Consider the following 26,837-nt stretch of genomic DNA (forward strand, 5'->3'; position numbering starts at 1 on the left):
CATTTTAAATTTACATTAAAAATGTCTTTCCCTTATTTTTACATCACAAATTCCAAGCATTATTAAAGAAATTACAGATTACACAGCTTTCTGTGTTCTGGGCCTCTGTCCTTTTTAGATTACGAAAAATGGAAGTTAATTGGAATTAAGAAATTTTCATTATTAAGTGTGTAAAGTATAAATACAAGTAATTTTTTAAAAACTTTATTTTAACACCTAATACAATTCCAATTTTAAGGATTACTCGCACAAAAAAATAAACACATTTCGTATAAAAATGTATCACTTTAACACCCTTTCCCCTTCCGCCCCTCCCACTCCCGCCCTCATGAACTGCACTCTGTCTGGATGCAGAAACATATAAAGACTAATGGCACAGATTAGTTTTTACCTACAGGAGTTTCTGTTTATGTACCGAGGTACTCTAGAGGACACCAGCCCACTTTATCACATGAACCATTTCCTTCAGCCTGCTGAATATAGTTTCACAAAGAAACAAAGCTTATTATAAAGGTATTTAAAAAACCATTATCTTAAATTCTTTTTAGAAGCACTGACTTTTTTTTTTTGCAACCATTTATATACAGTGTTACATAACAGCTCTGGAGTACAGTACATGCAGCAGAACATACCTGTTGAATATAAAATACTTTTCTTAAAATCTTCATCGTTGGAATTCTCTGAAGTCTAAATTATAGAATGCCCATTACTTTGAGAAAATGGTGAAGGAGTACAAATGTCTGCATATGTTGGCCACTGAAATAATCCAAGGCTAACTGGAATAATATTCATAGCACACCAGAAGTGCATAAATAATTTACTTACATTATTAAAATACAACCCATAAAATTCAAGTTCAAGATCTTACAGGATTGTCTATGTAAATCCTTTCAGTGGTTGCCTGGAAATAAATGCATTGTTTCTTCTTTCTCTTTTCTTCGTTTTTAAAGTCCTATATAAAATGTTTAGTTGAAATTTTTTTCTTCCTCAAATAAAATGACCTTTATTTGTGCCGACTGCCTCTTCTCTTCATTGCCGCAGTGCATTGTGGGCAGTACCATTTTCCTTTGGGTGCTTCGGTCAATCCAACACATCCATAATGGAACCATTCTATAGGGCACTAGAGAGTAAAATCGCAAAGAAGTTGTTTTTACTACCTCTAAAGATTAGGGAGTATATATTAAAAGATGCCCAGTAGATTGAATATTAATTAGATTCATGGAAACAGAATTTTTAGAGCTAGGAGCTGACGACAAATCATATAGTCCAACTGATAAACTTCAAAGATGAGGAAATGGAAGCACAGAAAAATTATGCCTCTTTGTTAACTCAGGTTCATGTAATCTATTCCCATAATCCTAAATAATGAACTAAAATTCACTAATAACTTTCATTAATTTGGAAAGTAAGTTGATACCAACTTTCAAAGACAAGAAGAAGTGAGATGGATCTCTTATGTAGAAGGTAAATGTATTTCAAGATTTTATTTAATATTCAGCCTTATTGGCTCCCCCCATAGAGTGGAATAAGCTACTTGTAATTAAAGACATAAAGGGATGTCCTGGGTTTCCTTTCTGGATATATCTATGCCTAGGTATGTAGAGGAAAAGTTTTTCATTCTGCAATGTATTAGGCAGTTCTACACTTCCACAGAAAAATCTTAGCTTCCAAAAAGTGTACCTGGGAATAAGAGGGATTAGAGAACAATGGGGCAGTCACAGAAATCTTATTGGTCGTTTTCACTAACTGCCCAGAAGACAGTTTACAGCAATATTCTTGAAATGGCTTGGCAATACTGCTTTGCAATAATCACAAACAGCCCACAAGTTAATTCTAAAGAGGGAAGTGGAAGGAGGGTCTTTCTTTATCTATGTGAACCTGTTGTTGGGACTCTGTCAGGTCAGGGAAAGCAGACGTTTTAATGCACCAAGCCAACCCTGCTCAATCTGCAGACTGTTTAGAAATTTAAACGTCTCATTATTAACCTTAGCATTCCTACATTACTGGGTGGTATTTCTATAGAATTCAGAATTCTGTTACCCTGCTGGAGTAAAAGACGGACAAAAGAGGGTTGAGCTCTATGAAAGGAGGGAGTGAAAATGATGAGACAAAAATATTCTCTGTATTTAATAAAAATTTATCTCTAACCAAAATTAGGCTTCCTAAAAAGAAATAGGAGTTCCTTTCTTTCAAACCTCCTTTACTATTATTTTCTTATATTCGAAGAAGCTCTTACCAGCTGACACCTGCAAGGTACAATAGGAAACACTATACTAATGGGAGCAAAACAATCTTACACTAGATCCTCAACATTCCTACCCTTCACCCGAGCATCATGCTTCTTGAAAGAATGTACTGTTTCCAAGTTTAATTCTTCACTGTGATAAATGATCTTTATCTGGTAAAGTCTGGTAAACTTTAGCAAAGTGGGAGGAGGGTGTTTCTAATTTTCATACAATGTAACATCTTCGAGAAATATAACGTACATGTAAAATCATAGTATTAGCTTACAAGTTAAAATAGGGAACACATTAAGGGACATTATCCTATTTTGGAGCATTAATATTCTAGCATTAATATGACATCATTTACGTAACTGCAAACTGTTTTCTATACTAAGAAACACAGTCAATCAAAATATTCCAGTAACAATATTATGTGATTTTTCTCATTCCTAAATAGAAAAATTTAATACTTACATCTTGGTTATCACAGCCCACCATCTCACCATAGGATACCTAGTTTAAAAAAAAATTAGTATTTTTATTATGACTATATAACAAGCATCTAAATCCAAATTGTTTATGGTACTGTTCGAAAACAGAGAGAAACACACTGACTATACAATTGCATTAAGCAGGGTATACAGATTTATCCAGTTTCTAGATTTTTTTATAAAACACGTGTTTGGGGGGATGAGGGCACGGGGCGGGGGGATGAGGGCACAGGGGGAGAGATACATAGAAATTATGTGCTCCTTGAAAGTCTGGGAAGAACTTGCTCTGTAAATCACCTCAACGTGGAACTCACCTTTGTGGGTGGTTCCGTTTGTAAAGACTTTAAGTTTCTTTCTTGGTTATCTATCTACTTAAGATTTTTACTTTTTCTTGGATCATGTTCGGTCATTTGTATTTTAACAGTCCATCTCACTGAAACTTCTAAACTCCTTGTCTATCACACATCCTTTCTCAATTTTCTTTTTGTCGTTCATTGCCAGCACTTTATAGCACAACTTCCTAATTGCTGAATTCACCGAAGTCCTCAATGGACTCAATATTTTTCAAACAGGGGTAACTAGATGGCGTACTTTCTGATTCTCTACAAGAGTGAGGATATCAGCATATGATTCTGTGCACGTGAACAACAACCTCTCTGAGGAACAATTTCTGGGGCACACTCAGATTTCTCTCTCAAAGCTCTATATACATATTTCATCAACATCTAGTTTTTAGTGTTATAGAGGAAAAATCCTGGGTGAAACTGATTTTGTTCTTTTGTAGGTACCCTATTTTTATTGCCAAGGTAATTACAGCATTTCCTTTTTTTAATCCAGGAGTGGAATCAGTCAGCACCTTAATCTTGGACTACGCAGCCTCCAGCACTGTGAAAAAGTACGTTTGTTCTTTAAACCACCCAGTCTGTGGCATTTTGTTACAGCAGCCTGGGAAGACAAGACTACATCTACGTGGGGTAAATCGTAGTGGTAGAGCAAAATGTTTAATTATAGGTTGTATCTGAAGGCTGAGATCATGGGTTACTTACGAGTACGTTTCTTTATACTTTTTGTATTTACAACAAACATGCTGTTTTTTATAAGGAAAAAAAATATATACCAAAAAGCAAGGGTATTTTGACTGGAGCAAAAGTAGTCCTCACTTAAAGGAACAAAATCATTCTCTTTTACCTCGGTTATTCAGATTATGCTTTTATGGACATACACCAGACACTCACCTGATTACAAATGCAGTACCGTGGTTCATTGGGGTCATACGTCCAGTCGACCTGACTGTTTGAGTCAGACTCTGGCACTGCTGTTGTCTGTTGAGCGATTTCCTGGACGACCGCTGATGACGAAGAACAGGATGACAAGGAAGAGGAGGACGAGGACGACGACGACTGCTGGCTGGAAGACTTGTTGTTGTTTCTGAAAAAATTGTTATCAGTTTTACACGTTCAGCTTCCACAATGTCTCTGAGAATAACTCCCAAGCAAATGTATAATGAAATGACATCAAATACATAAACTGATGCTTAAGGCTAAATTATCCTGATAATCAAATTTAAAGCACAATTATTTAGAACAAAAAACAGTAACATTTTTCGTAACGGTTTATTTTGCTTGGAGATTTTTTTGTTTCCTAAAGAATAACAGTATTCAAAAGGAAATTCTTTCAAAATATTTCAAAGTTTTTAAAATAATTTACCATCGACTTAAACTGTAGGTAATACCTTTAAGGATCAATATTAGTTATGGCTACCTTACAGACATTCTTTGTATTGTATTTTTAAGCAAATTGAATACTCTTCAATTTTTTTGTATTTACAACAGATATTCTATTTTTACAAAAATCTAAAATACAAATACATACACAAAAGCATTTGGTGAAAATGACTCTCCACCGATGTGTGAATATTTACTTGTGTAGGACAGGAAACAAAAAGTTTTAAAATTCTCAAGTAATTTAGCATTATCTGAATGCTAACTGAATTTTAAAAATACAGAAATTTATCACCTGTAGTTATAAATTTGGGTCATTGAGATGAATTAATTTTTAAGATACTTAGCAGTTTTGTGGTAATTTTGCATTGATCACTTTTAGGGATTTACTCACAAAAATAGAATACATTAAAAAACCTATAATACAATTATCAGGTAACTAATTATTTAGGCCTAGCATTTGAACTTTCACTATGTCTAAACACCAAGTATATGCAGGCAATTAGGACAGATGGTGCCAAACACTGTTAAGTTTTCATATTTAAAATTGATACAATCCTCCTAAGAGTATAAAAAATCTAGAGAGAGTTTCATAATTTCAATTTTGAGGACACAAGGCCAAGAATTATGACACCCTGCTCTTAATCAAAGTGAAGAAGCTTATTTCTTAAAATTCCTAGGTTAGTACTGGAATCTTATGCATTAATTTACCTTGAAACACATGACAAAATAACTTTCTTCTTATAAACGAAGAAAGTTTCATAAAATGGTTTATTCTAATGAACAAAAGAAAGTATAAACAGAAGTCATTTATTAGCAAACCCAATTTAGACTCTAGAAAAATTAAAGACTCAACACTTTTTTTAAAGACTTTAAAGTCTTCTAAGTACGGCAGTGTGAATGCAAAAATGTCATGTCTCCCACCTCTGCCAAGTTTATCCTGATCCATCACAGGCTGGCTCTGTTTAACAGCTGGAAAGCAGCTGGGTGCCAAGGGGACTGCACACCTAGTCAAGGGACCGGGCTACTGAAACAATGCAACTCACTTGCTCTTTCTCCCACTCCGTGAGTCCGCTGCTGCTGAACTGGCATTCTGCGTTAGTGTGGTCATGAGAGCTGAAGATGAGGAATAGCCAGCCGCCTCCCTGGGCATGGAAAACTCTTTTCCCAGCTGAAAGTCATTATTTTTAAATGCTTCGTAACTGGCTTTTAAACTTGATGTTCTTCGTCCCTCTTTCATCTTGAATAGACATTCATTGATAGTATTAATATATGTAAATACACAGATTTTCTTTTTCAAATCTTACTAGTTATAGCGTTACTTTGATTTAACCCATATTCCTTTATTTGGTTTACACCACTATTTTCATCACCGTAATTTAAGCTATTTTATGTAAAAAAATTTAAATCAGTTTTTACACACTTATGAAGTAACTACAGGATAGGTAACTAAATCTGGAGTAGAGACAAACTGTACGGAAGTGAATAAATTTGAGGCCACCTAAACTCTGAGGCTACAGAGAAAGCCCGGAACTGGCAGAGAGAATGCAGTGCTATCCTAGCAGGTGCCATGGGCCGCCGTCAAACACACAGCGTCGTGGGCAGTCACTGTGACAAGGAACCTGCGTGAGACTGTATGAACCTGCTTTTCTCTTTTCATTGTCAATCAGGTAATTTCTGCATACTCATTTCATTAAATAAAACGTCATGTATCATAAAACTATGATTTAAATAGGAAACTATACAATTGAGAGAACTCTTTTTGTTCACGTCTAGTTATTTCTACTCGAGAGTTTGCCAATGACTGAGACCACATGGAACATTCTGTTTGCAAACCTTTTCCTTTTTACCTGAGCTGTAGCTTGAACTGCTTGGGCTGCTGCCATGGTAATTGCCCCTGCCCCAGTTCCTGATGATAGTGAGCCAATATTATAGGATGCCAGAGGCTGGGAGGAATTCACACTGTAAGCATTGTTGGAAGAGGCCGTTGAATTATTATTTCGACAACCTGCGTAGAATTAAAGAAGAAATAAAAATATTAGAGAGAACATAACGTCAGTGAGTTTAAAATACATTATTTCTCAGCATAGATATAATCATTAAATTTAAAATTTTCATGTCACTTTTTCCTTTTCATTCACATTTTTCCTTTTTCTTTTTCCTCTATAGATTTTAACCAGGTAGAGAAAAGTATGATTTATCAATGCTTTCCTTTTCCCTTAACATGAACAAAAACAAACAACCAATCATATTTAAGATAATATTACCTAGTGTATTTTCCTTAGAGGCATCTGATGTTAGGGTAGATAGAAGAGCTTCAGATTTAAACTTCTTTTCAGGAATATGATCTGTTGTCGTATGGTGAGAAGTTGGATTATATTTCCTTTCTAAATATAAATAAAGAATCCATGTATTTTTAAACTTTAGAGAACTATGGATAAGGCATAATACTTCTATTAGTTATAAACTGGTAGTTATGACCTAAGTTCCTCATGAAATACAGAACATTATGTTCTCTTGGGAGACAGAACTTTCTGTCACATGTTTTATTAAGAGCAGACTGCTCAGACATTTAAAAAAACTTGAGCAGCAAAGTCCTGAAGATAATCCATGATGTACCATGCTTTCATAGGTAACATGAGGGAAATTCTGTTTTGAAAACATTATCTACAATTTAGATAAGTTTTCAATCAACCTTTCTTTCATGTCAAATTGATTTGTCAAAAAAATACACAGAGAGAGTCAAGAAGCCAGCTAGCCATCTGACTATCCATTCATTGTGTCACTAACTCACCAACCATTTGAAACTTTATTATATGCCAAACAGTTGGCTAAGCACTGGAGAAGAAAGAAGGAAAAAGACCAAGTGGGCTTTAGTACTTTATTGTTTGGCTCAGTTAACACTCTCAAGTACTTTATTGTTTGGCTCAGTTAACACTCTCTAGAGAAAACCAGGTGTCTGGATGTGGGAAGTATATGCTGCTATTAATAACATACGTTCTTTCTCTATGAATTCGAGGGAAAACAGACTCCTGTTCCCAAATCAAATATGCTTTTCCCAAATGAAGAAGGGAAGTCTGCCAATAATGGCAATAAAAAGTATGTCTCTCTCAAAATAAAAACAAAAAGGGAAAGATATTTGTTTCTCAATTGGTTGTGCAAATCTAATAAAAGAATTGAATATACATGTAACCTAATGAGTTTTTAACTGTGTTTAAAATTTTACCTGCACTAAACCAAACTTACTTTCCACTGGAGTATGTGAATGAGCATGGTGATTGTTCACTGGCTGTGAAGGAGTATCTAATTCCAAAGATCCTAAAAAAAAGAAAAAAAAAAGAAAACAGAGGCACAGAGATGTACTATTATTAACTGTCACCACAGAACTTTACACATCAATCAAACAACTCTAGGCACCATGTACCCAGCAGAGGAAAGCATATGCCTGTGTCATTTTAGTCACACACGTTAGAGGGTCACCACTGCCAATTTTATCCTGAGCCAATTTCATCCTCTCTATAATAAATAATCCATTTCTCAATATTCACCTTAAGTACAAAACAGCTTGCGGCATTCTAGTGTCTAAAAAGAGAATTCACGACAGTGGGTATCACACAAGTGGATGAATGGATATTGCAACCCCACTGCTTACAAGATCTGAAAAAACTCAACCTAGTTTTACTGAGATGAAGACTTTTCTATGGGACATCCTGAAGTATTAGGTGATGGGACATTACTATACAAGAGAACATTCTCTGATCATTAAAATAGCATAAGATAATAAAGATTTCCTAAAAGAAGTTAGGGGTTTTGCTTGTGAAAAAGCATAGAATCTCTACTGCCAAGCTTTAAAATACTTATAAAGAAATTTTCTTGGATTATCTTGATCCCTTGAGATGAAATTACAGCAGGGCATTGGGTGGAGCAGTTTTTATAACATGATCCAATTTTGTTCCCTATGTCTGTGTCCTTACAGAGGATGCTTCTTGAACCCTCCTGCAGTATTAAATAGGCATGAATTATCGTTACACACAGCTAAGATGAGCACTTCAAAAAAGAAAATAATCAAAGCAGCTACAGGATATTTTACTTTGTCTCAAAATACTTATCCTTAGGCAGGGTTCCCCTGGAATAGAAGTGTCACAAATAAATTCGATGATCATCTAAAGTAATGGATCTACTTTTGAATACAAAATGCAGCTATGGATACCAGATGGATCCGTCGCTGCCTGCTTCTCTAGCTGACTTCTAGTGAGTATATAAACAGAGATACAAAACTTAACACTGTAAAGAAACCTTTCATCTATGTGTAGACATATGTACATGTTCTTGCTGTTGAAATACACCAAGAGAAAAAAGATGTTTGAACACTTGAACTAAATTCTGGTAGAAATCAGCCATAACACTGACTTGGTTCAACTGACATTCAGTGAGTGCCTACTCTGGGCTTACCACACTATATGCTTTTATGGACCTATTAACTGTTTGGGTTGGCTGAGATGCTAAAGTACTTAAAGAAACAGCACGTGTCTCTATTTTTGGAAAGTGTCCTGAGTTAAATCCAAGAAGTGATAAGGGTGAACTATAGTAGGAGATCACGTCAAGCCTTGCAAGGAAATATTAAAATAGCTTCTTGCTGATATGAGAAAGTTTAAAAAGACATTTTTGAGAAAAAGAGAAAAGTATTGTGGAACTCACTGAAACTTTTCTTAGTGATGCAGGTGGGGAAAAGCCTTGAAACAGTTCTTAAGAAGAAATAACAACCTTCTTCAAAGCTTAGGTGCATAAACCAAGGCAGAACAAAGACAATACATTTAATAACAGAGGACTGACTTATGTCTAGATGATTCTATTTCTTTAAATCTTTGCGCTTAACACTCATCTTACTAGCATATATGTATGTTAAGAAATGGAATGACTTAATATGCTATTTTCATAAAGAGTGAGTGGACAATATCCTGTATTATCTCTCTCTCCATGACCCAAATAATTCCTCAGGTCCAAGCTCCCTGACCCGGCTGCCACCATCCACCGCTGTGCACGACCTGAGACATCTCTGTGGGCAAGTGTGTCCTGTGCTTTGCACACATACTGCCCAACATTGACAGAAAACTGTAAATTTTACTTACGCCTCTCTAATATTTCTGTTATTCCAGCATTATCAGCTTCCAGCTCCATTTTGAACTTAGCCAGTTCTTGATCCAGCTTTCTCAAGTGGCGATCTACCTGTTTCAAAGAAGATCAAAGATAACCACCAACATTTGGGACACTGTTAAAATGTCAGTTTAATGAGGAAACTTAAATGGTTGTTTCTGCTAGCAAATCTGTTTTGTATCCTTGAGGAAATCAATCAACCTACACCTCAGGTTTCTAATCTATAAAATGATGATCCTAGGCTAAATAATTTCTGAAGTCCTCTTTAATAAATATTAAGTTTTAAGAAAACAATTGCAGTTTGTTAGAAAATGTTCAGAAGAAGTGGGATATAAAAACTTAATCAAAGCTGATAGTAAGGATTTGGAGGGGGCAGAGGAGGGCCGGGAATTTCTCATAGTGTGCTCTGTGGTTCCTTTCAGACCCATCTCCTCCTGCTTACAACAACGCCAGCCAGCCACACGGCCGGCCATACCACAACTACTGCTACTTAGAACGAGGAAAGAAAGATCCTCAGTCTACAGACAAAGAAGCCACTATATCCTATACATACATTTCTCTAAGGCGGGAAAGTGGGCCATTATACTTGTAAACATTTATGTAAAAGGGCAGAAACAAAAGGCGTTTTTAGGCAGAAAACTCCATTCCCCAAAGGGCCTGGTTAAAATGGTTTTATTGTAAAACTACTGCCCTTGTAAAGGTGGCAAATTTTGTTTTCTCATTCACCTAGAGCAATTTTGACTGATTTCAGAAAATGCTGCTACCTCAAACTAGCAATAAGTCTAAATGTATTTTTTAAGCTTAATATTAAATATTTTTTTCAAATTTACTACTTTGAAGTGAAACCAAAAATCATGAAATCTCTGAATAGTATTCATGTTACATTACTGACAACATCTTTTTTCAAACTCGTGCCCCACTGGATCACTGCTGTAATTGAAAGTAAGTTCTTACAAATATCAAAATGTCTATGATACAAGAGTAAAAAGTTTAAATAAGATTTTCATTAAATAATGTGTATCTAAAATAACGGGGAAGAGGAGAAAATTAGCAAAAGACAATGTGTGTGTTAGATGCCAGGTAAGATGTTTGGTGCATTAGATGGTCTTATCTTCTCTGGCTCTCCCTCTGTTTTGAGATAGGTTATTACTGTCTCCATTTCATAAGAAGAAACTGAGGCTCAGAGAGGTTAAGTCATCTGCCCAAAATCTATATGCATTAGGGAAATGAGATTTAACTCTGATCTATTTGTAATAAACTGTGTCCCACCATTTACTCAGATATCTAACATTGCCCTCTGAACTTCTACATGCAGGAGCCAACTGTTTTTGTTTTGTTTTGTTTTTTTAACTCAGAGTAATATAATTCAACTGAAAAAATAGGGATATTGTCTTATTTGCATTTTGTATATTAACAGCAACAATTAGGGTGTTGGTTTACGAGTTTTTCAATAATTTAAAGCACAATTTTCCCTCCATATTCACGCACAAGTTATTTTTCAGAGCTTGGTAGAAATTGTAATTACAACATTTAAAATCCCATAGGATCACATATTATGGACATTTGCTCCTCCTCAAAGAACTTGCATGCAGGTAATGGAGCATCATTTAATGGACCCTTCCTTCTAAAAATAAAGTGTGAATGTGAACACAGGCCTCAGTTATTCAACATCTTTTACATTGTCAAAATTTAATCTCAAGGGATATCAGAAAAAATACTCATATTTAAATTCCAAGACTACTTAATACAATGAAAATATTCTACCATCTTTTTTAACTGGAGTTATACTACTAATAAATACTGAGTTCCAATTATGTGCTGGTACTAGGTTAAATGAAGATACATATAATGAGAGAGAATCCCTACTTTCATAATTAGAATTTACCTAACAAATCAAGATTTATATAATATTTTTAACATAATAAAGGTTTAAAGTACACATACACACACAGAGACACACACACCCCCCTAGATGCAACAAATAAGCAACAGTTGAAAAGGGGTCAGAAGTAGCACTTGAAAAAAATATATAATTGGGCTGTATAGACACAAAGGAAGTATGAATGTGTTAGTGAAGAATGAATTGTATTCAAAAGGTGGAAAAAAGGAATAATTTAAAAATGTGAAGAGACAGGAAGACAAACAGTATTCCCAGAGGAAAAGCAAGTATGATGTGACCTGTAACAGCTATTCAAGGTATAGAGAGGAAGAGTGTTAAAATCTCAGCTGGGAGGATGGGTTAGAGTGAGATGAAGACACCATACACATCCCCCAACTCACTCCACTGCTTCATTTAGAACTGTCTTACTCTATTAAAGAAACTACTGAGAAGGTTTTTTCCATCTGAAAGCATGAAAAATAATGATAAACATTTACAACACTAGATAGCTCAGACAAAGCAATGGAACCTAAAACATTAATAACCCTGAAAACCAAATTCATAATTTTACAAAACAAAGAAAAGGCTTCACCACACTGGATGGCAGCTTTCTAAGAGCTTCCAATCATTCCTACCGGGATGTAAAAAGGATTATGAAGTGGCTGTAAGCAATTACTAGGCAATGAGGATTTTCTTTGATTCGCTGTTGCTGTACTAAACTTAATTAGAAGTTGGAAAATAAGTTGACCACAATATTTAACTTAAGCTATAAAGTACCAGGGTACTTAAAATGTATTCAACAGCCAAAGCAAGAGATTAATTGAACTTGACTAAAATCTACAGAGTGCATTCCCTCTACCTACATGATTCTGAATGGGGAAGACACCTATTCTAGCTGATCACCAGAATGGCCCCACAAGTATCAGACAAAGCAAGAGCCTAAGTTACCCCATAGGACTGATTTCTAGCAGTAAAGAGGGTACTGATCCAATTGAGAGATTTTCCTTTAACCATAGATTCCTAATACAAAGTTGACCACAACTTCTAATTATTGACTTGTTCCTCACTTAATGTCAATAAATGTTTGCCACAAGTTTCCTTAAAGCCCCAAATCATATCCTGTAACACCAAATCATAAGTGCTTTCAGTTTAAATCTATCATCCTTTTTCTGACTTCTTCAGAAACAAAAGAAACACTGTCAACATTAACATATTCATAATCATAAATATATTTAAGTCACACTTGACCCCTCTGCACGAAACAAAAAAGTCCTCATTCTTTAATATTTTTGCATAGAGTTGTAATCCTTAATATTCTCTTTTGACTCTCTCAGTGTTCTAATATTCAAATTTTAACATGTGTAATTGATGGACTCAAACTGAACTAAGTACATACAGCTTTTTTAAAGTTTCTACATGATTTGATAAAATCCAGCATCTGTTTATAAAAACTCTCAGCAAAGTGTAAAAAGAGAGACCATACCTCAACATAATGAAGGCCATGTATGACAAACCCACAGCTAACATTATACTCAATGGAAAAAGCTAAAAGCATTTTGCTTAAGATCAGGAACAAGACAAGGATGTCCACTTTCATCATTATTATTTAACATAGTATTTCAAGTCCTAGTCACAGCAATTAGACAAGAAAAAGAAATAAAAGCCATCCAAATTGGAATGGAAGAAGTAAAATTGTCATTATTTGTAAATAGATGACATGATACGATATAGAGAGAGCCCTAAAGATTCCACCAAAAAACTATTAGAACTGATAAGTGAATTTAGTAAAGTAGCAAGATACAAAATATTCAGAAATCAGTTGCATTTTAATACACTAATAACAAACTATCAGAAGGAGAAATTAAGAAAACAATCCCATTTACAATTGCATTAAAATAAATAAAAATAAATAAATAAATAAATAAATAAATAAATAAATAAATAAATAAATAAATAAATGAGATATCTAGGAATAAATTTAACCAAGAAGGTCAAGACTTCTACTGGGAAAATTATAAAACATTTGAAGAAAGAAATTGAAGAAGATATTAATAAACAGAAGCATATACTGTGCCCATGGAGAGGAAGAATTAACATCATTAAAGTCCATAACACCCAAAGCAATCTATAGATTTAATGCAACCTCTACCAAAATACCCACGGCATTTTTCACAGAACTAGAACAAATAATTCTAAAATTTACATGGAACCACATAAGACCCCGAATAGCCACAGCATCTTGAGAAAGAACAAAATTGGAAGTATAGTGCTACCTGATATCAAACTATACTACAAGGCTATAGTAATCTAATCAGCATAAAAACAGACACATAGATCAATGCAAAACAGAGTGCCCAGAAATAAATCCACGTCTATATGGTAAATTAATCTATGACAACGGAAGCAAGAATATACAATGGGGTAAAGACAGTCTATTCAATAAATGGAATTGGGAGATACATGCAAAAAAATGAAACTAGACTAACTTTTTACACTGTAGACAAGATTAAACTCAAATGGATTAAAGACTTAAATGTAAGACCGAAAACTCCTAGAAGAAAAGAAAGGCAGTAAACTCACTGACATTGCTCTTAATAGTATTTTTTCTAATCTATCTCCTCAGGCAAGGAAAATAAAGGAAAAAATAAACAAATCAGACTAGTCAAACTAAAAAATTTTTGCTCAGCAAAGAAAACCATCAACAAAACAGAAAGACAACCTACTAAATTGGAGAAAATATTTGCCAATGATACATCCAATAAGGAGTTAATATATAAAATTTATAAAGAACTCGTGTAACTTAACACCAATAAAACTAACAATCCAATTTAAAAAATGGGCAGAGGACCTGAATAGACTTTTCTCCACACAGGATGCACAGATGGCCAGTAGACACATAAATATTCTCAACGTCAATAATCACCAGAGAAATGCAAATTAAAATCACAATGAGGTTTTAATTTAATGATACCTGTCAGAATGGCCATCATCAATAAATCAACAAACAAGTGTTGGCGAGGATGGCCTTATTCACAGATCTTTACACCGACAGAAATTTATCTTACTGCCATGGACTTCAACTTAGATACTTGTAGACAAACTGAGTGATCATTCTGAAAGTAAACTAGACATCTAAATTTTTGAATTGACCATAGTGGGAAAAACATAAATAAATTACTGAGAAAAGTTTCTACATGATTCCCAATGTGGTGAAACAGAAAATGTAGATGTCTAGCTTATGCTTTCAGAATGAGCACTCAGTTTGTCTAGGAGGCTCTAAGTTGAAGTCCATGGCAGTAAGATAAATTTCTATCCATGTAAAGATCTGGGAATAGTGAATAAGGAGGGTAAACTGAGCAAAAAAAAGGAACCATGATGGCAAATTATTTCTCTGATAAGCCATGAAAAGGATTCTTTCCATCCCTGAATTATATTTAAAATAGATGAAAATTTGGTCCATCTTTTAGGCTGAATCAAATTATTTGAGGCCTTACCACATAAACTACACCTAATCATTTTCCTAAAAGATAATAAGGGCAGGAGACAAATCAAATGGTTGAACTTACAAAATATATTTCCTTAATTAGAGTATCAGATGAAGAATTCTCAAATGTATAGATAAAACGCGGGACTGAAACATAATCGTCTCAGGAATAGGCCAGGATATAAAAAAGAACAAAGTTCAAGGGTACTGAGCACTGTAACAGACTGCTAAAATCATTCAAGCATTAACTGAAAGCTCAGATTTTATCAGTGTATACATAAATCAACTTTATTAGGTATTGTAATCTAATACAGCCTTGTGACAGTGACACCTGGCTGAGGAACACAAATAAGTGTTTAATGACTATGAGTATGAGGATTTTAGAAGGAAATTATTTTAATAGGATAGATTTTTTTTGTTAGTCAAATTTCACTAAAACAACTACTGAAATAAATTTTTAGTTTGTTCTATTGAACCCTAATTCCACAAATTTCTTCATTTGTTGATATTTACTTGTACATTGTACGATTTCTTTCCTTATAAATAAGGTCATCAGAACAGTATTGGTCATAGGAATAAAAAGTTTACTACTGATTTTAAAAATAAAATGTTTCAATGAAAAAAATAATACAATGAAATACTATGCTATAATAAAATACTGAGGGGCAAAAATCAAACACGATTATATATTAAATTGTTTTATCTTAAAACATGAACAAATAATACATGCGTGTTTAAAACTACCAGAATAACATAGTGTTTAAACGAGGGCATACACATCAGTCTCCCCTCAGGTGTATTTCACTCCTGTTTAGAATCCTCCACTGGCCTCCCATTGCTTTCCGAATAAAAATTCCTCTGTCCCCTTGGTCACAGGCCCTGCCTGTGTGGCTCCTGCCTGCTCCCCCTTTCTCACTATACACCAACCACAATGGCCTTTTTTCTGGTTCAATCTGTCAAGCCCTTTTCCACCTCAGACTTTGCAGTTGGTGTACCATCTGCCTGAAATGTTCTTCCTCAAATTCTTCGCATGGCTGGCTCTCTCTCTTTCCAAGTACCACCACAAAAGTCACCTCCTGCGACTACACTCTTAACGGCCTCTTCCAGCTTTTATTCATTCTTTTCCCCTCTCCCCACAATGTTTATATCCTTCAAAGCACTTATCAAAATCTAAATCATCTTTATGTAATAGTTGCCTATCTGTCATTACTGCTCACCGAGTACCAGTGACCGCTCACAGCTGGCGTTCTATAAATACTTGCTCAGTGAAGTTACACGCTCCCACTATGCAGAACTACAGCAGGAGAAGTACCACTGCTTATTGGGTGAATGATCTATGAATAAAAAGTACTGTAGTTTTACACTTACGCTATGTCCCATCCGCTCACCTCTCAAGTACATAGTATTCTAAGCTCTCAAATGTTAAATGTTACAGGAATTTCGTTTCTCTTTAATATTTATAAAGACTTTCACTTGGATGTTTACTGTTGATATTTTAGGGAGTAGAACTAATTTGAGATGGTAAATTCATTTAAAGACCTGTCTACTGAACAAGTCAATAATTCCCTTATGTTTCACTGCAATTACTTGCAAGGCTAATAAAGTAAATGTCTTACCCTCAAGTATAAAGTGTTCAAACACCACGAGCCCTCTGGCAACCTGGCGCGGCACACAGAAAGCACAAGCACTTCAAGGAGGGCGATAATCAGTGGTGACATTTTAATCATTTATTTGTGGTAAGTGACACTAGCTTTTATTCATGTAAGTAGTATCACATTTGTAAGTAAGTTTTCCTCTTAAATAAATTTCATTAAAAAATATACTGAGTAATAGGTGTACAGGTGGTATGGAGGTATTGTAAAAACCTTAAAGGTAGAATGCAAATGATTCAGGAAAATACTGCATTAGATCACCTCGCAAAAGTCTTTTTCCTTCTGGTCACCATTCAACTCATAAAGCCTACTACTCCAGGCTCTGGGGGTACAGAATGATCAAGACCGGCACCTACCCTCAGGGGCCTTGGTTAGATTTTTATTTTATGAAAATGATAAAATAAGACTTTAATGGGAATGAGTTGACTGGATGTCCAGTATTGTTATTACTTTGTATAGTAAGGTCTAATAATGTTTAATAAATGTTTCGTCAATTTAAAAAGGATCCTCTCTAAAAGCAAAGAAATTGAAAATAGCAAAAATTTATATATAATGTAAATTGTTAAGTGGAAGGTATTTTTATTAAAAACACCCAAAACATATATATCACAATAAATTTTAGGAGTTTTTAAAAAGTCCCTTTTGCTGAAGGCACATGTATAAATCCTGTTTGAGAAGAACTTTAAAATGAGCTTATGAATCAAAGAAGGAACTCTATCCAAACTGAAGAAACTGAAAAACTGAGAGCAATTTAAAAAGAAAGACTCCACAATGATATGAGCAAAGGCATGGAGCAGAAGACTGAGGGCTTGGCTTCCTAAAACGACTCTAGATAGGAAACTAAACTCACCTGAATTATGTTACTTTCACTTTTCCTGGTTTAAAGTCATACCTTAAAAAGAAGTGGCTATTTCCTCTGCAGTCTACTGAACCAACCTCCACGTACTAAAATGTGACTCAGTTACCTTTTGAGAAACTGTCACCCAACCTAAAATACATCTGACACCAATGATACACCATTCAACTCCACCGATCCCTAAGACTCCTAACATGAGTGCTCCTTTTCTCCATTAACTAATTCAAGCCATTTTGTTCAACACGTATTTGCTGAGGAACAACAGTGCTGGACTCTGAAGACACACGCACAGAAAACATGCAATTCCTGACCTTTACAGTAGGGAAGACACACACACAAGCAAAATGTAAATTAATAATTACAATTCGAGCAATACCGGATTCATGGGAACAACAATGATTTGGAAGCTGGCATGATTCTGTCGCGGTGGAGGGTAAGGCGCAAACTGCTAATTACCTACTCACCGTGCATTCTCTCCTCCTTACTGATAGAAACCCGCATACCTGGGCTGGCAAAGTGCCATGTTAAACATTTCTCAGCGTCCCTTGCAGCTGGAAGTCAGCAGGTGAGGCTTCCAGGAAGGCTCTTTAAAGGAGCTGACTGAATTGTAACATATGCACTTCTGAGGAATCCCCTACTGTACTTCTTCCTCTACCTGTCCAGAGCGAGGAACAGATTAAAAACAGCCTGGGACACTGATGACCTTGGAGTGTCACAGAAGCCCTGGTCTGTCTCCTCTAACAGTTATTTTACATGAGAGGAAAATAAGCCTTTTGTTTAAATCACTCGTGTGGCTTTTCTGTTATAAGCTGTCAAATCTCTCCTCCTAGATATAAATGACACACAAACATCAAGATTATTAAAATGATTTCAATAAAGAAGCCATGCTTGTACAGGATTATGAAACACGAAGAAAGTATACCTAGCGAACACGAAAAGGAAAGGCATCCAATTCTTTGTAAAGAGCTTGAACTATGGCAGGCTGAAGTGGAGAGGAAGGGATAATGAGGCACGTGCTTAGAAGGTAAAATGAACAAGACATGGTAATTAAACGTGGGGAAGTGAGGGGACTGAGGGTCTAGGACGACCCTCAGTATTCCCGTGTGAATGACTAGGGTAAGTGGTTCTCCTAAGACTAAGAAAATAAACGTAAGGGGGCGGAGGAAGTGAGAGAAGAAAAAGAGGAAGCTAAGAGTTAAGTTTTAATACACCGAGTTCCAGGGCCTAGGAATTCTCAGATAAGATGAGCAGATTCCAAAGAGAGGTCTGTGCTTGAGGAATAATTAATGTATAATTGTTAAAACCAAGAGAACACATGGAAAAGTAGTGGAGCCATGTTTCTCAACTTCGGTGGTGTGTGTGGTAATGTGGGAGGTAAAATTGGCATTTGACAAAACAAACTTCAGCATGTGGCATCTGGTCTTCCCGGGCTCTGGAGTTGAGGGAGAAGGTGGGAAGAGAGTTATGAGAGCCACTAGAGAGTCAGAAACAATGGAGGTCAAGGACGGAAGCCCTGAGGAGCAGTGACCATCCTGAGCGATATTCAAGGAGATTGAGGAAGGCCACAAAGGTGAGAGGCTAATTCAGATAATTAACATTATGTCTCAAAGAAGAATGGATTTTTATATTACGAACATGATGGTCGGCTGAAACAGCAATGGAATATTGTAAAAGGAAGGGAAGGAACGAAGGGAAAAAAATAAAAAGAAAAGGGGAGTGAGGAGAAAGAAAGAAGGGAAAGAAAGGGAAGGAGAGAGAGATTAAAAAGAGTAAAGAGAAGACCACAAGGCAATCTTAGAAATAAATACTGGGGGAATGGGAAAAGAACAGGTTTAACTTGGCAGAGCTGAAAGAGAAAAAGTAGCTTCAAGAAAGTAGAAAATTCCAGTTAGAAAAACGAGATGGAGTGAGGCTTTGAAGGAGTAAGTGCCTACTATCTGCCAAGCTTTGAGCATTCCATACATGTGGCAAATCCTGTAAGGTACAAATTAATACTGCTGTTTTACAGATAAGGAAACTTAGGTTCTGGGATTAAATAACTTTTCCCAAGTTATCAGTGCTATCAGTGAAGCGGCTGAATTCATGTCTGAATGGATCTGTTATGGACACTTGCTTTTTACTACACTTTATTAAATTTACTATCTCACCTTGTATTACCTCACTTTAGGCTAAATAACCTAGCCCCCTCAAAGAATGTACTAATTTTTACATTCATCCTGTTTATCCATTATCTCTGAGGGAAGTGCTTTCCCCTCAATGCAATACCTAACTCAGACCGCCGAGCTTCTGAATCAATTCTATTCAGAACTATCTCATACCCTTTAAGAAATCAACAAGAACTCCACGATTTAGTTCCATCTTTCATCAGATACCCCTTAATATTCAACTACAGTAATCTTTACTTGTTACATGTTTCTATATGGGCTCTTCACTTTACTTTGTGAGCATGTCCCTCTCAACTAGTTAATAGACATGTGGAAGACAGGAGCTATTTGCAGTATTTCCCCTTTATTCTTCCATTTACCCAGGTAAATGCCACTATACCCAGCACAGAGTGGATAAACAGTGAGGTTCATAAGTGACAAATGGATACACACACACACATTTAAAAAGGATATATTTATATCTTTTTTCCAAATCCAGTAAGTATTTTTAATGAAGATATAGAAAGTAGCAAAATAACAAAATATAAACAAAGAGTAGAAACAAAGAACTACATGATTTAAAAAGCAGGTAGTCTCTAAATAAAGATCGACATATTACAATCATTAAACATAAGAATGTTACTAAAATATTAGTTCTGGGTTCAAATATAAATGTCTTTTCTATGTTTATAAATATAATTCAAGACCAAAACAATTAAGACCTTTCTGTTTTCATTCCACAGTAAATCAAGCTACAGCCCCCTCTACCTTTCTTTAGGTGGTATCTTTTATGAAATTGCTTTCAGAATAACTGTACGAACAAACAAGTCTAGGTTATTATAACCATTAACGTATTTCCACTATATAAAAACAACTACACATTTTCTATGGTTTTACATGACAAATGTTTTCTATAACATTTGTTTTGTATAAGCTTTGACAACGTACGCCCTATGTGGTACGCATGGTTTTTCGTCTGTCTTGCTCACCAATGACATTTACATTTACATGTACTTGTTCAGTAACAAGACTGTATCCAGACAAAACTGCAAAAATAAGATATAAAATCGATATGCTGAAGTCAACCAAAAGTGAGCACTAGTTTTCAAATTTAACTTGCTTTGAGACAAAACCAGAAATGAGTATTATCTAAAGCATACATTTGAGAAGATGCTTTACATAAAAAAGAACACCATTTATGGCAGTTTGAGAAACACTGCATGTATCTGTCTTCTTCGGGCTTTCAATCTTTGACAAGTGCTACTGCTGCAAAACAGAACCTTTTTAAAAGTTTATTTAAGCTCCTGTTTCCCATCTTTGCCAGCTGATCCAGTTGTATACTGTCTATTGACATCACTTAATAGATAGTTCAGCGCTATCTGTTAACACTGATTCAAGTGATTCTCTTCTCCATTTTAATCAGACTACCGAGAACTCTTGTCAACACAGTAGTCTTACGTATATTTTACCACAGAAACAATCTCAAGATAATTTATCAGGAAAGTAAACACACTAATTTAAGAATATAAGAATTACTAAAAACAAATTCTTGCTAAAAAAATCTAACATCAGGTACAATTTTATAGTAATGTACATCAGGCTAAGGTATAAGTTCTTGACCTGGGAATGAACACTGTGGACTCTCCATGAACTCTTGCCCACAAAGAGACCAAAAAACAGACCCTGAATTCTCAAATTAAGTGGGATCTAAGACCAACACTTCAGTTTTAGTCTGTTCTTCCTATCACATTTAATCCAATAAAACGTAACACAAAATCCATAATTCAAGTACTCAAGGTGTAGCATGCACACTGATCTTACTTACCAAATCATATATCTGGTTTGCCAACTGGACCTTCTCATCTGCATCTTCCAAAGCTTTATAGTAATCCTGAATAAAAACATTTCATTTCAAAAATAAATAATTTAAAACTAAGTGTATGTAGGACATATAACTGGATTTTCATTATCATACCTAGTTATCACTGTCACTCATTGTAAATAAGCAACAAAAACAGAGTTAAGGAAACGGCGGGGATGGGCAGGATTAGAAATTATGGACAATGGTCAAAACTTAAAGATGTTCACAATTCCTAGAAAAGGTATAAATAAAAATAAATACCATTCCATGTCTAGCCTCTATACTAATAAAAGTTATGAGCTGATGAATAATCTTTTTCTTTAAAAAATGTTTTTAAAATTAAGATTTATCTAATTTGTAAAGAACATTACAGTCTCCATTTTAAAAACTTTTTAAATAAATGTACAACTGTTGAAAAATTCAGACCTGCATGTCCCTATTTTCCAATAGTTCTATAACTCATTTTAAGTTAGGCATCAATTCACACAACTCAACCTATACTTTAGGTTGCTCCTCAGTATACATTATTTAAAAAAAAATTGATTCTATAAACTTCCATGGAGTGCCAGAGTTTTCAAAGTATACCCAAGCTGTACTACACCAAAAACTTAATAGGTTAAAGGAATGATAGATATATCATTCCTTTGGGATGTATATATGTCATGACTATATGCAAATACACCAGGTATCCTCTGAGCCAGGACTACTTCTGTTATAGATTCTAAAATTATTTTCTCCTATCAGAAATAATCTTCCCCCAATGTGGTAAAATTAATAACACAACTACTCTAAATTTGCAGTTTTCACATTTTTTATCAGTCAATCCTTGAACAATTCTCTGAAGGTTGGGCATAGGGAAGCCATTATTACTCAAGAGATATTAAAGGATCTGTCCAATGTCACAGAGCTTAATGGCAGAGTCATGACCAAATCCAGGTTTTTTAAGTAGTTCTTTCAATGTATCCTGAATAAAGCAGATCATACCTTTCAAAGCAAACCTTAGAGGAAGAGCTGATACCCATTCTAAACTGGAAGATAGCTATAAATATTATAAAACTAATTAGAATTCTATATTTCTAGGTCCAATTCATGACAAATATAGAGCTTTAAACTAAGACATTTTAAGGATCTTTTCAACTCTTAAGATTCTGTTCTGTGATTCTAACAACTTAGGTATCTAGCAATAATAAAATATGCTTCCACACTGTTAATTTTCACTCCAGTTTGAATTGTTAGACAGTATTATATCTCTAAAAACAGGCAACTTTAATTACCTGTACTAGAATAAAATGAAAATAATGTACCTTTATACTGGTTCTGCAACTCTCTAAAAAAAAAAAATCACTAATGATTGAAACATTTTTTTAAATTACCAAAATGCTTCAATGATTAAATATTCCTACACCTGAAGCTCTAAAATACAACAAATTATTTAAATTCTGAAAAAAAAACACTGATAGCTTTGCCCCATTTTGATATCCACAAAACTATTTAATTTTAAAATATCTTTCTCAGAGGATCCCAATATGAAGTGATAAATCATCCAAAGTGTTGAACATACTTTTTTGATGGATGCCATTTGTTCTTCTCTCCACTCCGGTTTATTTTTTTTTGCATTCATAAAGAATTCACTGACTCTTTGTTCTAGCTGATCCATTGCATCTACGATGTAATAAAAACATTTCATATTTAGATGACCAAATTCATACACTGAATATACATGCTTTGACTTGGCGAAAGAAACAATTATCTGATAACATACACTCTTTCACTTGGTCACTAACTTAAATATGTCATGCTTTAATTATGCAAATATACAATGCCTTAATTACCTTCATAAAAAAATAGTTACAATTTTCCCTATAGAACATTTATTTTTGTTGTTATTTCAAAACTTTTTCCAATAGTCAAAGTAGATTCTGAATAGTACAACCTCAGGGTCAAAAACTAATGGTATTAAATCAGCCAAATGTGCCAAACACAATTTCTTACTGAAAGCACCGCTAGACAATTGGCACATTTCTTTTAATAAGAAAAAGTGATAAAAAGATTTTTAACCTCTTGCTATATGGCCTTAAACACCTCCATAATCTCATATCATGTTGAAAGTAGTAGCTACAATCATTTATTTACTTAATACACTATATTATTTATTCTATATAGATTTTCCTTAAATGTGTGCCAAGAATAGTCATCTCATTCCATGTATGCTAAAAAAGGAAAAATAAAATGAATTCTGTTGTTACATAAATTGAGGAAAAGCTTTCTGTTATATCCTTCTCTTGGAGATTTTCAGTTAGTAATAGGTCTTTAAAGATTCTGAGAAGTCTTATGGTTAATATTTTAAAAGTATTTTCCTTTGTTTAAATAAGCATTCCTAACTTACTTGACACAGAGATCTTTTGTTAATACATAATACCTATTAAATTTAGAAAATTCTAATTACTATTAAAAAAATACAAGTTTAAAAAACCTCTAATTTACATAATCTAAGTCCAAAACGCAAGAAAATTTAAAATTTGTAATAATGAAAAGGGATAAAAAAAGTAACCCTTTATTGAATGCCTATTTTGTACCAGGTACTAATTTATCTGTATTATTTTTAATCCTCAGATGATTCTCATTTTACAGATGATGAAAACCCCTCAGAAGTGGTGATGTAAGGTCTGTAAGTCAGTAGAGCCCTGAAATGCACTCAGATCTGACTGACATTAACAATCTGTGCTCAAACCTGTAGATAACACTACTACTTTAGCAAATCTTTAGCATTTCAACTACCTTCAAGTTAAAATGAACTTGGAGAGCAAGCTGGAGAAACACCCAATTCAGACTCCCACACTGCGATCCACTGAATAAAAGAAGGTGGCTCTCAATATTATATTACATTGTATTATGTGCTACATGAAACTGACAAGAATCTGGGAAAGTATATTCACATACAAAGGTATGGATGTGTGTGGGGAAGGCAGTGAAGCAAGGGGGAGAAAACAACAAGCTCTTAGCTAGGTCAAGACTCCCACATTCTGGAATGTTTGGTTCTCTGATCTCTTTTCATGATACTCCTTTCCTCCCTATCACACTCCAAAACCCAGATATTCCTCCACCCCTGCTTCTCTAAGAAGAAAACCTGACAGCATGAGAAACATTTTATGTATAGCTTAAACATAGCTGGAATAAATGGGATCAAGAAACATATCTCCTGTGGATATACCCCACGAAGGCCAGTCATTATTATTATTTAAATAATTTAATTAAGATACCTACATTTCTTCAAGGGAGTGACACACAGCCAAAAAAGTACCCTTGATTATATATTTTAATTATGTAAAATTCATTTCACATTCTTAATTTTAAATATCTGTACAAGGTAGTTGAAATAAATTATATTCACACCACAAAGGCAGAAGGTTTACGAGTGAGGTTTTTTTCAAAACATGAACACAAATCTGGTACTCCTCAGTGTTTCCTTGTTTTAAGTATAAGTTTACTCTAAGTATTTACCTTCTTGTCTCCAAATGCTCTGATTCCATACATTCTCTGAATCATAAACCCTTTTCAGAAACTTCACAGAAGAAAATGATCATATAAACCAAATACTGCTCTACAAAAAGTCAAGTGAGTTCTGGGAAAAAGTCAAGCTATCACTGACAGAAGAAAAGCCAGAATTTTTATTACAGCAGACAGGAAGCTTTACAGTAAAATCCTATTTCCTGCACTCATTTTGAATGACAAAAATATCATACTGTTGACAACAGAGAGTGTATCCTACAATGTATCCGAACTCTTCAAATTTGACACTCCAGGGTCTAAAAAAAGGCATGTAACCAGTGTTTCGATGTTTTCTGCTCTTGAAAATGTTTCAACAGAATGAACTGTAAAAGTGCAAATGCTAAAATCTATGTTCTCTACATAAAGGTTCAAAGCCAGAATTTCAACATTTATGCTGCTGTGCATTAAAACATGTATCTACATTCTCCATGAAGGTATCGGAACGTGTATGGCCCGTTCCCAAATTCGAGAAAAGAACACACGTGCTCTCATGTCTCCCCCTTGTAAAAGCCAGGAGAAAAGTAGCCTGGGAGGCAAGAGGCGGCAAGATTCCAAACTGCAAGTTCCTTTTGACAACTCCTATGTACTCCCAGCCAGTGAGCTGCAGGAGAGTCAACAGCTGAGGGGCTGCAGTCGAAGGCAAGTCAGTCTGACACTGACGCGCGCAGCAAACCAGGGTAAACGCGCCGACTTACTCTGCACCTGCAGGTCCATCTCGCGCATCTCAGTGAAGCGGTCCCGCAGGTCCATTGGAAGCTGCTCAATCACTGCCAAAGGGAGAATCCGTCAGAGGGGCGAGGCCAACGGCGAAAGTACGCGCCTACGTCACTGCGTGCGTGCGTGCGTCGGGGGGGGTCGAGGGAGCCGGCAGCCCACAGCGAGGCTGCCAGTTACCGTGAGAAAGAAACATCCCCCGCCTCCCCCTCCCTCCCGCCATCCCGCCCGTCCACTCGCGCTCTCGCCCGCCCGCAGGTCCCACAGACGGCCCCCGCCAGCGCCGCCCACTCACTTTCCAGATAGTCCTCTAGGTACAACATCGCGGCCTTTAGAGCTGGGGGAACGAGGGGGTCCAGGGGTTTATTTGTGTCACTCGCTGTCGCCGGAGTTTTGTCCCTTCCAATATGGCGCCTCCGCTAGCAGCGCCCGCTCGGCTTCGGCAGGGAAAAAAAAAAAAAGAAAAGAGAAAAAAACCACTTTGGCGCCTGACGGCGCTTGCCTCACTGCCGCCCGGAGCTGTCATTGGTTGGCTGAAGCAATGACGTCAGCCTACCGTAGCCCGCCCCCGCGCTGTTGTGGGAACTGTAGTTCTATTCCCTCCCTAGCAAAAGTGAACACGCTGTCAGTTCTTCACATGGAAACTACAAAAACCAGACGCCACAGCGAACGGTGCGTAACGGAATCTGAAATGCGGTGCCTCTGTTTATTTGTTGATTTTTGCACGGGGCATGACGGGAGTTGTATGCGCCTGCGTAACACAACTAGGAACAACTTTTCACCTGTTCTTTACTGCTGTGATTCCATGCCCCGGCATTTGAGTCTGGATTTCAAGTAGTGCTAGCAAAATAGCAAAGGTTCTAGCGCTAGAATATTCAGCAAAGTTCGGGCAATTTGTACTGTTTCAAACAGAACTCGCTGCTAGAATTTATCCTCACTATCCAATCCTAAAAATACAAGTGGGACGCCTGGTTGGCTTCCACGTAACAATTTATTTTAAGCATGGAGTGAATATGTATTTCCCATATTAAAATATGCAAAAATAGTCCTCAATAGCCTCATATTCTATGTTGCGGTCCGTCTCGTCACGCTAATGGAATGAATCTA

At 35.6% G+C, this 26,837-nt stretch overlaps 1 protein-coding gene across 1 annotated transcript; it reads right to left on the minus strand.

Annotated features, from left to right (window-relative positions):
* Positions 1–571: 571 nt before the first annotated feature.
* ING3 (inhibitor of growth family member 3) lies at positions 572–26,191 on the minus strand. Its single transcript, XM_033099308.1, has 12 exons — positions 26,026–26,191; positions 25,712–25,783; positions 23,029–23,129; positions 21,432–21,497; positions 9,567–9,663; positions 7,684–7,755; positions 6,705–6,824; positions 6,288–6,445; positions 5,484–5,677; positions 3,952–4,144; positions 2,700–2,738; positions 572–1,120 (listed from the first exon to the last, which is right to left on the minus strand). The coding sequence occupies exons 1-12, from the start codon at positions 26,051–26,053 to the stop codon at positions 1,004–1,006; spliced, it is 1,257 nt and encodes a 418-aa protein (XP_032955199.1). The 5' UTR covers positions 26,054–26,191; the 3' UTR covers positions 572–1,003.
* Positions 26,192–26,837: the final 646 nt, after the last annotated feature.

Source organism: Rhinolophus ferrumequinum, chromosome 26 (genome assembly GCF_004115265.2).
Source record: "Rhinolophus ferrumequinum isolate MPI-CBG mRhiFer1 chromosome 26, mRhiFer1_v1.p, whole genome shotgun sequence".
Classification (NCBI taxonomy): domain Eukaryota; kingdom Metazoa; phylum Chordata; class Mammalia; order Chiroptera; family Rhinolophidae; genus Rhinolophus; species Rhinolophus ferrumequinum.